Consider the following 14,244-nt stretch of genomic DNA (forward strand, 5'->3'; position numbering starts at 1 on the left):
AAACACAGACAAAAGAAGCCTGGGGGTAAAGTTCGGCAGTAGAATACTTGCTTCGACAAAAGAAGCCTGGGGGTAAAGTTCGGCAGTAGAATACTTGCTTCGGATGCATAAGGCCTACACCAATTACCAGCACAGCTAAGTAAGTGCGGTTAGATACTGAGTATACAGGGGATTCATCATATTATATGTGAATGTGTTTAAGAATCTAAGTGACAGGTTTCATTAAACTTCTTACTATAGTCTCTTGGGATGCCAGAGTTAGGTAGTCTCCCTGGCTTCTCTAGATAGAAATACATCTGGTTAGAGATCAACAGCCCACCAAATCAGGCTTACAGTCGCAAATACAAAGCTAATATGCATAGAAATATACCACTTCTGAATCCAGCTGGGTATGAAACAATTCAGAAGATAAATTTTACTTGAAAACAAGGTTCTTTTGTTAGAGAAAGTCAATATACACACATATGGGAGTTTCATAGTAAACTTAGTCCACGTCCTTTTGAGTTCTTCCTAAGAGGGTCTTAATGGATAGGGTAACCTACTGATTTAAGCAACGTACAGACTGGATTATAGCTTTTAGCTTGATACAGGAATGTCTTAAAATCCCACTAAAGGGTAACACAGAAACATATGAATCCTAAGTGTACAAAGATGTATTTGTCATAAACATTCCAGGTCAACTGCTACAGAGGCAAAGATACAAACCACTAATTAACCAGACACCAGAGGCCTCCTCTTCATAGACTTTTAATTACCTTCTTCACCAAGGAAATTCTAAGGTCCCATTTTTGAACCTGATGCAAACACGTACTCAAGTTCTGTTATTTGTGTATGGCTTCTTTTGACTGACTGGCATCCATCCCATGTGTGAGACTCTTCATTTGTAGCACAGTACAGTTCCATATGTAAATATTCTATCATCCCTTTACCTCTATAAAGTGTACTTCTGCCAACATTCAGATACTCCACATCAGCTTTCTTTTGGTTAAAGACAATCTCTATAAACAGATTAGAACTTGACATTTGTATTCTCCCAAGATCATGAACTCTGCAAATCCCATAACCTTAGGTAAAGGTACAAGTAAGTGCTGACTTAACCTCACAGGGGCAATTTCTTCCAAAAAGAACTAGTAATGCATCTTCACAGAACTGTAGTCATTTTTTTCCTGGCTAATTATTTCTTTCTATTAGTAGAGTTGGGAATTCCACTAACCTTAGTTTAATCAAATCAAACAAAACAAAAAAAGGGCAAATCAAAACAAACACAAAACAGCTGTCCTCTGTTTAGCCATATCTAACCAAGGTACCCCCATCCAATTATCAACACAATTAAGATTAAGAACGAGACCCAGCTTGACTGTGTCCTCTTACTCCATTATATGTTCTTCAAATAATGGCATCTGAGCAACAATGAATCTGCCAAATGGCTTATTTCTGGAATAGAAGCACGTCACTGTCACAGACTATGCATTGCTACTTAACATGACTAGCTAGCTGTACGGCAGCTTAGGTGTGGACCTTGGCGGAACAGTGACCACACCATCATCCAGCTTTGGAACTTTAAAGGCAGAAATTTAAAGGTATTTGATTTACAGAGTCAGATGGTCTTTATGGCCACTTACAGTGTATCCTTCCAAGTCACATGCCTTTAATGTCTACTTTCCTAGCACCTAACTCAACTGTTGGCATAAACAGTCTACAGTACCCCAAGTAATTCCATTTAAGCAGTGCTGTGGGCTGAACTATGCACACCCATCCTGATTCACATGTTAAAATCTAACTCCCCAAATCTAAGACTATGATTGTGTTCAGAGACAGGCCTTTATGTGAGTAAGATTGTGTGCCTTAATTATGCCCATCTTGTTGTTTTGCATCTTCATATGGAACCCAAGTGATACCTCCATCTATCTCTGCTTCTCTAGTGCCGAGATTACAGGAATGTGTTGTTATACCCCTCTTGCTAGCCCTATAAGAGATCATGACACAGACACAAATGGATAGAACACCACAAGAAGGCACATGAAGACTACAAAATCTACACATAAAGAAAATTAGTACCAGAAGGAATAAAAACTGCACATAAAGAGAAACAGTGTGTCAAATTCCCATCAGAAGTTGAAAAACAACTTGAATTTTTAGGTCCTACAACTGTGAGGGATGAGCTTTTTGTTGTTGTTGTTTTGGTTTTTTGAGACAGGGTTTCTCTATGTAGCTTTGGAGCCTGTCCTGGACCTCACTCTGTAGCCCAGGCTGTCCTCGAACTCACAGAGATCTGCCTGCCTCTGCCTCCCAAGTGCTGGGATTTAAGGTGTGCTCCATTACTGCCCAGCAAGGGATGAGCTGAGCTTTTTTTTTTCTTTCCAGAGCTAAGGACCGAACCCAGGGGCCTTGCACTTGCTAGGCAAACGCTCTACCACTGAGCTAAATCCCCAACCCCGAGGGATGAGCTTTTTAAAGAGCAGGGTTTCCTTAATTTTTTAAACCAAAACTACATCATCAGTTTAACTTTTTCTAGCCTTCAGGAAAATGCTCCTAGCACACTGTTCAGTGTCCTTTTGTCTGTCCCATAACCTACTCTGTAAACCAAGCTGACCTTGAACTCAGAGATCTGCCTGCCTCTGCTTCCCGAGTACTGGGATTAAAGGTGCGTGCCACCACTGGCCCGTTCTGTTCAGTGTCTTTTTAAGATGGTTTTGGTAGTTTTCAGAAAACATAAGTCTACCCTACCCCTACCCCTACCCCCACCCCCACCACTGTCATGACCTTCACTGTCATGTTAGCAGTGCCTGGGAAAATAAAACCGTAGCACCTACATGCAGTAGACAGTACTGAATGAAAGCAAGGAAACCGGTAATTAACTGAAAATTAAAGTATGCGCCAAAGTGGCAGAGTTCCTGGTAATAACTCCGCTGTGTTCAAGTTTCAGTCGACCAAACCAATCAAAGTTTCATTTGGTTACAGAGTTATCTTTTTCTTTTTAAAAACAAATATGTCCCCTTTGGCTGAAATACTTATGTAGTAACATTTAAGAAAATAATAAATCCCACAAGTAAGCCAACAATGATGAATAGTAGTATAAAATTTTCTCTTTTGTTAAAGATAAACCCCCACTTCCTAGAGATCTTTGAGTAAAAGATTAAAATAGACATTACTCAAGACTCCTGAACTCCAACGATACTTTACAGAACCAAGGAGCAAAGTGTTTGTCTACAGAAAAGCAATATATGGCCAGCTAGTAACTGTTAACCTTTAACTCAAAGGACACAAGCTCACTGAGGGCCACACTGCATATCTCAAATTATATACAAAGGCAGTGGAGGAGAATATCCCAAGAAGGCAGTGTATTTTACTTTTTGTTTTTTTGGTTTTTTTTTTTGGCCAGAGCTGAGGACTGAACCCAGGGCCTTGCACTTGCTAAGCAAGCGCTCTACCACTGAGCTAAAAAATCCCCAACCCAGGCAGTGTATTTTAAGATCAGAGAAGTGCTTTGCTCCTTAAAATGAGAATTATACCAAAAGAATCGATGACTTTGATTTTTTCTCTTTAAATCACAGTTTTTAAAGTTGTTTAAGTATCTGCTATTCAGTATAAAAACTTAAGATGGATGGCCATGGGAAATAAAAGAAAATATGACATCATTAGGATTACAGGTAAGACAAGGGGAACCCAAAGCACAGACAAGAACACAGAAAAATTTTAAGAGAGTACAGATGCCATGACATTTATTAAAAGGCATGCTACAATGCTATACTTGTTAGGAAAAGAGACTGAGATTCCAAGTAACAGGTATCAAATATACAAACCGAAGGAACGGAATCAATATTGTAGTGTACAGAAGCTTGAATTAACCATGCACTACACAGTTAGAAAATATGGTTTTTAATATTTTCTCCTCTTTGCATTTATAACATAATTCACTTAGACAATCACAGAATCCTTTTCTTCTGATACCACAAACTGTATTACAAATGAAATCTGGTACTGCTGCTTATCAAAATATACAAGACAATCGCTGTTTTCTATAAAACCACTTTATATGTTAACTTGTTCCCAAAACCTTTTTTTTTCTTTTTGGCCTGGTTTTAAAAAATGTTGTTACAAATATTTACAGCATTTTCTTCTGTTAGATGAACATTCTTACAAACAGAAAAAGGGAATTTTATGAACAGATCATGTAAAACACTAGACAGTGTTAGAGGCTTCTAGCTGTGCTATTTCCCACTTCAATACAGTACTGAAAAGGATCATCCACCTTTCTTGTCCCACTCCATTTTGTTCACAGTAAAATTCCCATTTTCTCTAGGCAGTCTGTTCATCAATAGGAAATGGAAAGTCAAGGCCGCTCTGCATGGGATCTTTCAGAAAAGAGCTCAGGGAAAATGCTTCACAGATGAGTTTAAATAAACCAGAACAGGCAGTCTTTGGTCAGAGCAATGAGGTGAAATTTCAATGTAAAACTTGGTGTGGTCAGCAATCTTTGTAATTAGTACTTCCTGGATATGGGATGTATTTTTCTTAAAGATCTGGGAAACAGCAAGTGGTAAGGGGTGGGGGGGAGAACAGAGTATGATATTATTCTTAATGATACCAAAAACAACTACTTAAAATACCTGTTCTTAAACTACTACAAACATAGCAAAAACTCTGTTGACAGTGTTAAGTGACGTTTGCCATAAGCAGCTTTCAGGCATGGCTATTATCACCAAGGTTCTCTGGAGCAGGTGCCTCAGCCCACAAAAGCTAAGTTGACTACCATAAGACTGAGAGCAGCTCTGCTCTTGGACCAGTACGTTACGTACTGAAGGCCAAAGAGTAACTGAGATTTTGTTTATTCAGTTATAACTATTTGCCTGTATGACTAGTCTGTGGGACAACATTCTCTTAAACTGTATAATACATATTTCCTGAAAAATCAAAATACCAATGCTACCGTAAGCTCAAATAGGAAGAAAGGTCAATTAAGACTACTGAAGAAGGCACATAAACTTTGGTCCTGTTTTGTTTTTCTCCTTTACACCCCCCCTCAATTAACATTTCTGTAATTTTCTATTAAAAAAACAAAACAATTCACAAGTACCTGTTAGGATTTGCTCTGAAAAAGACCGCAAACAGTCTTCTACCTAAAACAACCCTTAAAAAGACGGCTGAGTTATACTTTAAAGTATGTACAATCTAAATTGTGTTTGTTTTAGCACAACAGTGAATGTTTTAAGTCTGGCAGTTTTATTCTCATTGACAGTAGATCAAGACAAAGGAAAAGCTGAGAAAAATGCTCTGATCACAGTCATGCTTTTTGGTTTTAAAAATAGCAGTACACACCGGGTTTTCTAAGAGATAAGTTTGGGGTTTCCAAGTGGATTCACTGAGGCACAAAAGGTCATTTTTTCTGAGTTTGCCATTTCCTGTCCAAGAATATTTAATTAAACTAGAAGAGAAACTGCATGATAATATATTCAAACATAAATGCCTGATAACATGACACTTTGTAGATTTCTTTTGTAGATTCCTAAGAGGTTTTTTTTTGTTGTTGTTTTGTTTTTTGTTTTTAATTGGGGGGAGATGGGACACAAGGTCTTATGAAGCAAGGCTGGCATGGAACTTGTTCTGCAGTCCAGGCTGGGTTTAAAAAAATCACAACCTTCAGCCTCCTCCAGTACTGTGATTATAGCTCTGTGGGTATCAGGCCTGGCTCAAAAGGTGAATTTCTAAACTTCAACAGGACCCTTACTCACCACAGCAGGCAAAGACAAAGAAGGAATTAAAAAGACAGCAACTGTGACTCTAGAACATTCAGTTCACACACTGCTACAAAGAACTGCTTCTAGTATTGAATCCCAAAGATCTCATGTCATTTTACAGGGATATAAGGTAATCCTGAAACTCTTAGCTAATTGTCAATTAAGAGAATGCATGATTTATCTATTCTCAGATGTCGCAAAACACATTTTGCCAGTATATGAGTTATCCAAACCCCAAGCTCCAAAGTAAAGCATCTTGATATACAGTGCCATTAATTAATAAATGTGTACTGCTATTTCCTTAAGTCCTGAATTTACATATGCTTTGTAAGTTAGGATACTTTGAAAAGTGGTATGACATCACTCTTCAAAATAAAGTAAATTAACTCAGCAAGGTATTCTCAAAGATCAACAGCAAAAATAAACCACTGCTTAAAAGATACTGAATAAGTGCATGCCAAAATAAAAATACACAGATCTAATTTTTCCACCACCTCATATTTAAAACTATGCCAACACAAATACTGTAGACCTCTATAATTTAAACAATAGAGAGCTCAATATGGACAGCATCCATATGCTACAGCTAATTTTAGACACAATCTGATGACTTCAAACATGCTCTTTTAAAGTAAGCATATCCTACATTCCCAAATCTTAATTTTGTTAATTTTGTCAATAAATTAAAATGTACGTAATGTGCATATGTATATATAACATTAAAAGAGTATATGTATGTATATACACTTATTTATACACACACACATACACGCACACATATCTACACAAATCCCTGAAAAGGATTTCAATGTTCTCTCAGATTTAAAGGCCATCCCTATTTCAGAATTACATTCAACACTATTATGACTTCCCTTCTGTTATCAATAATTTTTGCTACACTTATGCTGGATGTTATGTGTCATGAATTAATAAATTACATGGTAGTTCCCAACTCAAAATAAAGGAAGCAACCCAATTTAAAATGTCACTGAAGATTAATATAGTGTCTGTGTGAAAAGAAAAAAGCAAATTTGGGGAGACTTGCAACTTTCTCCCCCCCTTTACTCAATATTCAGGTGAAAATATACCTCAAATGTAAGTGGGAAAACACCCAACTAGACCATTGTCATGCCTATCTATTCAGCCAATACTAAGGTGACCCATCTGAAATGTCTCAACCTAGCATCTCTCTGCCTGTTCTACCAACTGTTGCTTCATATTGAAGGAATTTTTATTTGATTTTAAACAATCTATAATTATCTCTTTCAGCTTCTATTTTCTATAAAACTTTTCTTTATTTTTAAAAAGAGAAAATATACATTCAAATTAATGGCTGAAAATAGAAGACTGAGATATTCTTTAAGAGATGAGATGATCAACTCTGAGAATATTGAAGTGAAAAGGGGTGGACAAAATTGATCCCTTTGACAAATTCTGTATTTTAAAAACTGACTAAGCATTGAAGGAATAATTAACAAAAGCAGTTTTATATTAAAAAGAAACAATTTTACATGATACAATCATTGAAGCAACATTAACATGTACTTTTACATTCAACCAAAAAGTAAGATGGTCAGAGTATAAAAAATAACCCACTTTCTCATACTCCAAATATGTGGGTATTCAGTAATGAAGTTCCATTAACAAAGAAAATCAAGTTCTTACTTAAATGCTGAGAAAGAACCAAGTAATCCTGAGACAAATCCTAAGGGGAAGTAAAGGTCAGACAGATGTGAACTGAGATCCAGTTCTGCAGTTCTGACTTTACATAAAGGCTGGAGACAACCAGCAGTCACAACAGAGGCCTACAGGTGCACACAAGTGATTTCCAAACCACTCCCCTTCCCTAACCCATCACTACACCAAAGCACCAAAATCTGAATAAAAACTATTACTTATTGAAAACCACTTAAAATTCCAATGAAAAAAGGAAAAAACAAAAAAACCTTAAAATCCAAGACAAGGAAAGAAATAACAAATGCTCACCAAGCCCACAATTTATCTTTCTAGATATTTAGATAAAACTCTAATCTATTATATCTTAAGCACATAATAAGGCACATAAGAAATTAAGTAAATACACAGTAATTCTGAGTATTAGAGATTATAGTGGTACAAAAAACCCTTGAGATTTTTTTTCTAAAAGAAGACCTTACCAAAAATAACTTTTAAAAAATCTGTCAAACCATATGATAGACCTGAATATTTTCCTTAAGACTGTAAACTTTTTTTCTGAAAACAATTATAAAAAAGTAGGATTATTTTTCTTTTAAAATTTTCCAAGATCATAGTATATTACTTGACAAATGTCATTTTGAAATTTAAAACATGGTTTTTTTTCTAAAATGATTAATTATTCTGATATTGTAACAGATCCAGGCTGAATTCCACTTCTGTTTCCCTGGGGACAATTGCAATACTTTACTTTTCTAAATAGTCTTTGAAAGAGAAGATATGCATTATTCAAAGGAGTGTCATACAGTAAAAAAAAAAAAAAAAAAAAAAAATTGAAAGAAAGCATGCATGTTCGTAAACCTGCTTCCAATATAACTCCATGTGGTTATGTATAATAACTATCAATAGATGCAAATATCTGATATAATTTATAAGTGAACATTATTTTCTACAGGGAAACTTCTGAATCATAAAGTTAAAAACTTGGTTTTAAGTGGTTTAAATTACATCAAGAAATTGTAAAAGTCTGTATGTCTAAATTCCTCAAAGTACAAAGGACACTAGAAATGTCATGTAAGGCTGATCTGGACCCAAACTTAAAGAAAGTCTGTCCTTTTGAAATCTAATTCAGGGAATTAAATTATTTAAAAAATATTTTCCTAATCTTTTTTCCTGAAAGTTATTTTCATAGAAACTGCAGTACAAAGGAAAAGCAAACCTTTGATCATACACTGGTGGGGGAAAAATAAATCAGAGGAAAAAAAAGGACTATCTCTTGTTTTGAATGTACTTGAGTATCAATCAAACTCCCCAAGAGTGGCTTTTGTGGAAGAGGCAGAACTGGTCTCAGCTGCTTCAGTCTGTGCCTGAAGACGTTACTGAAATTATGGTCCAGTTGAAGGGGAAGTTCCCAGAGAGCTCAGATAGTGGACTTGGAGAAGGAAACTCTGAGGTGGTGGTTCTCTCCAAGATCATGATTGTGAAGCTCAATAAGGGCCTGCATTGCTTCCTCCACAGACCCCAACTGAATGAGTGCCATCTTACGATCCTTCCTAAAATGACACGAGAAAGAGAAATGTACTGAGAATTAATTTTCCTTTTAAAATTTTATAATTTTACATATCAGCTACAGGATTCCCCTTTTCCTCCACCACCACCACCACCACCACCACCACCACCACCACCACCACCACCACCACCACGGCTCAGCTGTTAAAGGCTAGGCTCTCAATCAAAAAATGTAATTTTACTTTTAAATCTTCTCCTTTTACCAAAGGACTTTGCTGAACTACTTTTAAAAACTACACATCCTGTGCAATAATGTTAATTACTTTAGAAAGCAAGAACTTACTGAAAGAACTTAAAAGCCTTCACTGAGCATCCAGCTTCTGTGAAAAGGTTCTTCAAATCATCCATTGTAACAGAAGGGCTGCGAAAATATCAGTGTCAACTACATTAGTCCCATTTGCAAGATAATCAAGGATGAGCTCTGATTATCATCAAATTTCTAAAGTACTTTATATCCTCAACAATGTTTCCAAGTCACAAGTCAATAGTCAAGATGGATACATGTATGTCTGCAGACAGTGGAAAGTACATAAAGGCAAAACAAAATAACTCTGTATTCTTTCAAAATGATTATTACTCTCACACTGGTGGCATTAATAGTGAGCTCTAGTAATATCAAAGCTATTTCCTCAGCTCTGGCTTACCTGCCATAGCCCAGGATTATACACTTTTTACAGCTTTTGGGTTAGCCAGTTTCTGAGACTATTTACACCAGGGCTATCCATTCTCCCCTCATACTGCATAGAGATGTCTTCTGTAACCCTTGGGACAGTATGTGCCAAGAACCGAATCCAGGGTTTTCCACACACCAAGTACAAGCTCTACCACTGAGCTACACATTCTCTGGTATCCCTTTGCCTGGCATTTTGACTTCAACCTTATGAGACACACTCAAGAGACGATCACTCAGTTGAGCCACCTCTACATTCAATTAAAAGTATGAGATAATAAATACTTGATACTACGCTAAGTTTGGGGGTAATGTTATACAGTAATAAATAACTGGCACAGAGGTCTATCACACAGTTACATAACGAAAGGAGAAGCACAACATAAACCATCACTGATTCTTCAGGGAAACATCAGTGCTTACACTATATTCCTTACTCACTGGTATATCCTTTTGAATTAATTATTCTGAGTTCCATCAATAAATTGAAACTAGTGACCATATTTCAAGATTATTATGGATAAACTGATAAGAGGTAGAGCTTACCAGACTAAAAAAGTGGAGCGTTATTGCTTAATAAGACAGTTTCAATTTGGATGATAAAAAGGTGGTGCAGATAATGGATAGTTACACAAAAATATGAATGTTCTTAATGTGAATGTCCACTGTACTATATACTTAAAACAGCCAAAAAAATCAACATCATATAGATTTTTAGATCAAAACAAAAGGTTGCTATGAAGATGAGTGACAGATGTACAGCACCAGCATAGAGACAATTCAGAAATACTCATTTCTTTTCTCACCTAGAATGTCTGTCTTATGTGCGTTATAATCAGTGACCAGCTCCTGCATAACTGCTATATTTAAGGAACAAATAGGCTGGGCATAACGCTAAAAGCTAACGGGTCTCAAGTTTGAGACACTTCGAGGTAAAAAAGGACTGGGTGTCTAGCTCAATGGTAGAGAACTTGCTAACCATACATGAGGACCGGGTACAGGGATTAAAAAACAAGGCTGGGCGGTGGTGGCGCACACCTTTAATCCCAGCACTGGGGAGGCAGAGCCAGGCGGATCTTTGCGAGTTTGAGGCCAGCCTGGGCTACCAAGTGAGTTCCAGGAAAAAGGCGCAAAGCTACACAGAGAAACCCTGTATCGAAAAACCAAAAAAAAAAAAAAAAAAAAACCAAAGCTGGGCAGAGGTAGTGCACACCTTTAATCTCAGCACTCAGGAAGCAGAGACAGGCGGATCTCTGTGAGTTTGAGGTCTGCCTGAGCTACAGAGTGAGATCCAGGAAAGACACCAAAACTACACAGAGAAACCCTGTCTCGAAAAACCAGAAAAAAACAAAAATAAAACAAACAAACAAACAAAAAACTACCAACTAACCAAACACACATACAGACACACACCTAACAATAACAGGCCCATTTACATAGTCCACAGTGATGAGCTGGTACTTTTGATTTTTTTTTTTTTGGTTTTTCAAGACAGGGTTTCTGTGTAACCCTGGCTGTCCTGCAACTCACTCTGTATACCAGACTGACCAGAAACTCAAAGGGATCCACCATCTCTGTGTGTACCACCACTGCATAGCAGGAATTCGTTTAAAGAGACTCCTCCATTTACCAGTTGGCATGAGGTTTGATTTTACTGCCTAATTCAGATGAAAAGACTCTCATTGAGCCTGACTGTACACCAGCAGAAACACTGAGTAGTCAAAACTATTTTGAGTAATTATTTTTCTTTCCTAGTTAGCTCAGGTTCTTACAATTAGATTCCAAAACTTAACCCATCCATTCCCTTGGGTTTTAAACTATACACACATGGCACTCACGTGGGGCAAATTCCAAAGGCCTGGGTGGCTTCCACCCTCAGCCTCCTCCCCAGCTGGAGGATACCTAAACCCGCCTGCAAAGTTCCATTTAACCAAGGAACACCTACACGGTTCCATTCTCGAAAAAGGGAGCAGCTAGTCCGGTCTCAGTTCCCTAGCTTAGCCCCCAGACCAGCGAAAACCCGCTGTGAGTGAGGCCTTCCCACTCCTCCCTGAGTACCGGCTCCCGGCCATCTTGGCTCCTGCCTCCAGCCCCGGCCTGTGTGTTTATTTTATAAGTGGGTTGTTGGACTAACAGGGCTTGGCGGGGGATGGAGAGGAGGTCTCCAGCTACACACATATAAACACACAAATACATTCCCACAACTTCTTTTCCTCCCACCCCCATAATATTTTTATTGATATTTGGGAATTCTACATCATGAACCCAGAGCACACATTTCCCAGTCCTCCCAGGTCTGTCCTCACACCCCTGTGACCTCCCTGCCAGAAAAACAAAAGAAGAAAAAGGGGGGAGGCAAAACTCTAATTTGTGTTGCCCATATACTCATTGGAGCATGGTCAAACTCCTGGTGGCCAGTCCCTTAAAGAAATCTGAGTCCTTCGCCACCTGCACCCTGCCAGAAGCATTAATTGTGGAGAACTACCCTTCCCCTTCTCATCAGTTTTTTAGAGCTCTCTTCAACTGCTTTCTGTTTAGGCTGTTACTTGGGGGGGGGGGGGGCATCCACAACTTTTAGCACTAGTTCCAAAGTGTACCCCTTTCATGAGTAAGTTTAAAGTAGACAAAAAAAAAAAAATTAGTATTAAGGAATTACAATAAATGATTTCTTTGAAGGGTCAGAAACTATAAATATCTCATGATGTGTGTGAACTATACAATCTTTGTTGAAAGCATTCAATTTCTTGAGTAACTTCAAGGCAACAAAGGTATTGTGTAAATGAATGAGCAGTGATTTTATACCACATTTACGTCTTATGTTACTTTCTCATGTCACATAATACTGCAGTCAAATTTTTAGACAAATCGTTTGATGTTGCTGTATTACCTGAGAGTTGCACTTCTATAAAGAAGTAGACAAACATCTACCAGAGGAATATCTACATATACTTATTTTTATGCCTACTTTAAACAGAGAAGCAACTAACTGAAATTCTTTATTTGAAAATCCTCAAATGCTGATAATTTCACTTTTAAGGGTATCAGGGACTGGAGAGATGGCTCAGCGGTTAAGAGCACTGGCTGCTCTTGTAGAGGACCTGGGTTCAGTTCCCAGCACCCCTATGTCAGTTTACAACCGTCTTTAGCTCCAATTCCAGAGGATCACACACCTTCAGATAAACATACATGAAAGAAAAACACCAATGCACATAAAGTAAGACTAAATCCATCATTAAAAATGTTTTTAAAAAGAGTATCAGTGGAACTACAGGCTCTTCACAGCATGATGGCACGTAAAAGAAATTGACAACCAAGGCAAACCACATCTTTTAGATTAATCACCAAAACAACTTTTTAGATACATACGGAATGTTGGAAAGATGCAGAGTGGCTGATGGTGGAAAGATATTCTGGAAGTTCTTTGAGCCGGGCTTTTTAAAACGGTGCAGAGGACTATTGCTGAAGTCCTTAGTCAGACCTTGGTCTTCTTGTCCCTCTCTAGGGAGCTGAACTGCTTGGTGTTTGGACAGTGTAGCACGAAGTACTTTTCCATAAAGTCTCTGACCACTTAGATGGTTCATTGCTATTGTATAGGAAGAAAATAGGAAACCTTGAATATTGAGATACTTAATGTCTGTTACCACATTTTTCATTTTGTCATTTAAAACTGTAAACAATCTGAGCTCAGGGGCTCGAGAAACGGCTCATAGGTTAAGAGCACTTGCTGCTTTTTCCAGAAAACCCATGTTCAGTGCTCAGCACAGACACACCAACTTCAAATTGTCTTTTCACTCCAATTCAAGAGGTCCAATGCCTTCTCTGGCTTCTGCCAGCACCAGAACATGTGGTGTACAATTAGATATGCAGAAAAAATACCCCCCCACACACAAACTTTTACAAATTAAAAAAAAAAAAAAAAAGTAAGAGCTGGGCAGTGGTGGCACACGCTTTCAATTCCAACACTTAGGAGGCAGAGGCAGGAGGATCTGTGAGTTCAAGGACAGCCTGGTCTACAGACTGAGTCCTAGGACAGCCAGGCATGTTACACAGAAAACCGTGTCTCAAAAATAACCAAAAAAACAAAATAAAACAACAATAAGAGCTCACAGAAAAAAGTATTAAATAACTTCATTTTGTTATAATAAAAGCAATTAAAAAATAGCCTAACCAAACAAAGTAACTCCTGAGCAGAGTGCTAGGAAGCTGCAGACACAGAACATAACAAACCCTCAAGGAATGGTTATTGACTATATAGTTTTGTCTTAAGCAAAGCATTTTTTAAGACAGCTGAGTAGTTATATTTTAGTGGCCAGGGAATGACAAATTCTTGTACCATTATTAGAAAATTTGCCACTTTTAAATTACTCAACAGCTCTAGAAAATCTAATTCAGAAGGAAAAGAATCTCATTTCTCTTCAGATCATATAATTTTTTAACTTTTAAAAGAAAAGTGAACACCCATACAGTTATGTGAAACAAAACAAGTCATGTTTATCAGTTTAAAGTGAATGTGTTGTGTGTTTTAAATAATGATCTTCAGAGCCTCAGGTAAAGCAGGGGCAAATAATAAGGAAAACACTATCACAAGGAAGT

At 37.6% G+C, this 14,244-nt stretch overlaps 1 protein-coding gene across 5 annotated transcripts in view; it reads right to left on the minus strand.

Annotated features, from left to right (window-relative positions):
* Positions 1 to 8,235: 8,235 nt before the first annotated feature.
* The window catches only part of Ptbp3 (polypyrimidine tract binding protein 3), an 84,011-nt gene continuing 78,002 nt past the window's right edge, over positions 8,236 to 14,244 (minus strand). For all 5 annotated transcript variants that reach the window (XM_036178744.1, XM_036178741.1, XM_036178740.1 and 2 more), the window contains 3 exons: positions 13,018 to 13,234; positions 9,265 to 9,342; positions 8,236 to 8,965 (listed from right to left, as the gene is read on the minus strand). In XM_036178744.1, the coding sequence (XP_036034637.1) occupies positions 8,833 to 8,965; positions 9,265 to 9,342; positions 13,018 to 13,234 (428 nt within the window). In that variant the 3' untranslated portion in view covers positions 8,236 to 8,832. The remainder of the gene's footprint in view (positions 8,966 to 9,264; positions 9,343 to 13,017; positions 13,235 to 14,244) is intronic.

The sequence above is a fragment of the Onychomys torridus genome, chromosome 2 (genome assembly GCF_903995425.1).
Source record: "Onychomys torridus chromosome 2, mOncTor1.1, whole genome shotgun sequence".
Taxonomy (NCBI): domain Eukaryota; kingdom Metazoa; phylum Chordata; class Mammalia; order Rodentia; family Cricetidae; genus Onychomys; species Onychomys torridus.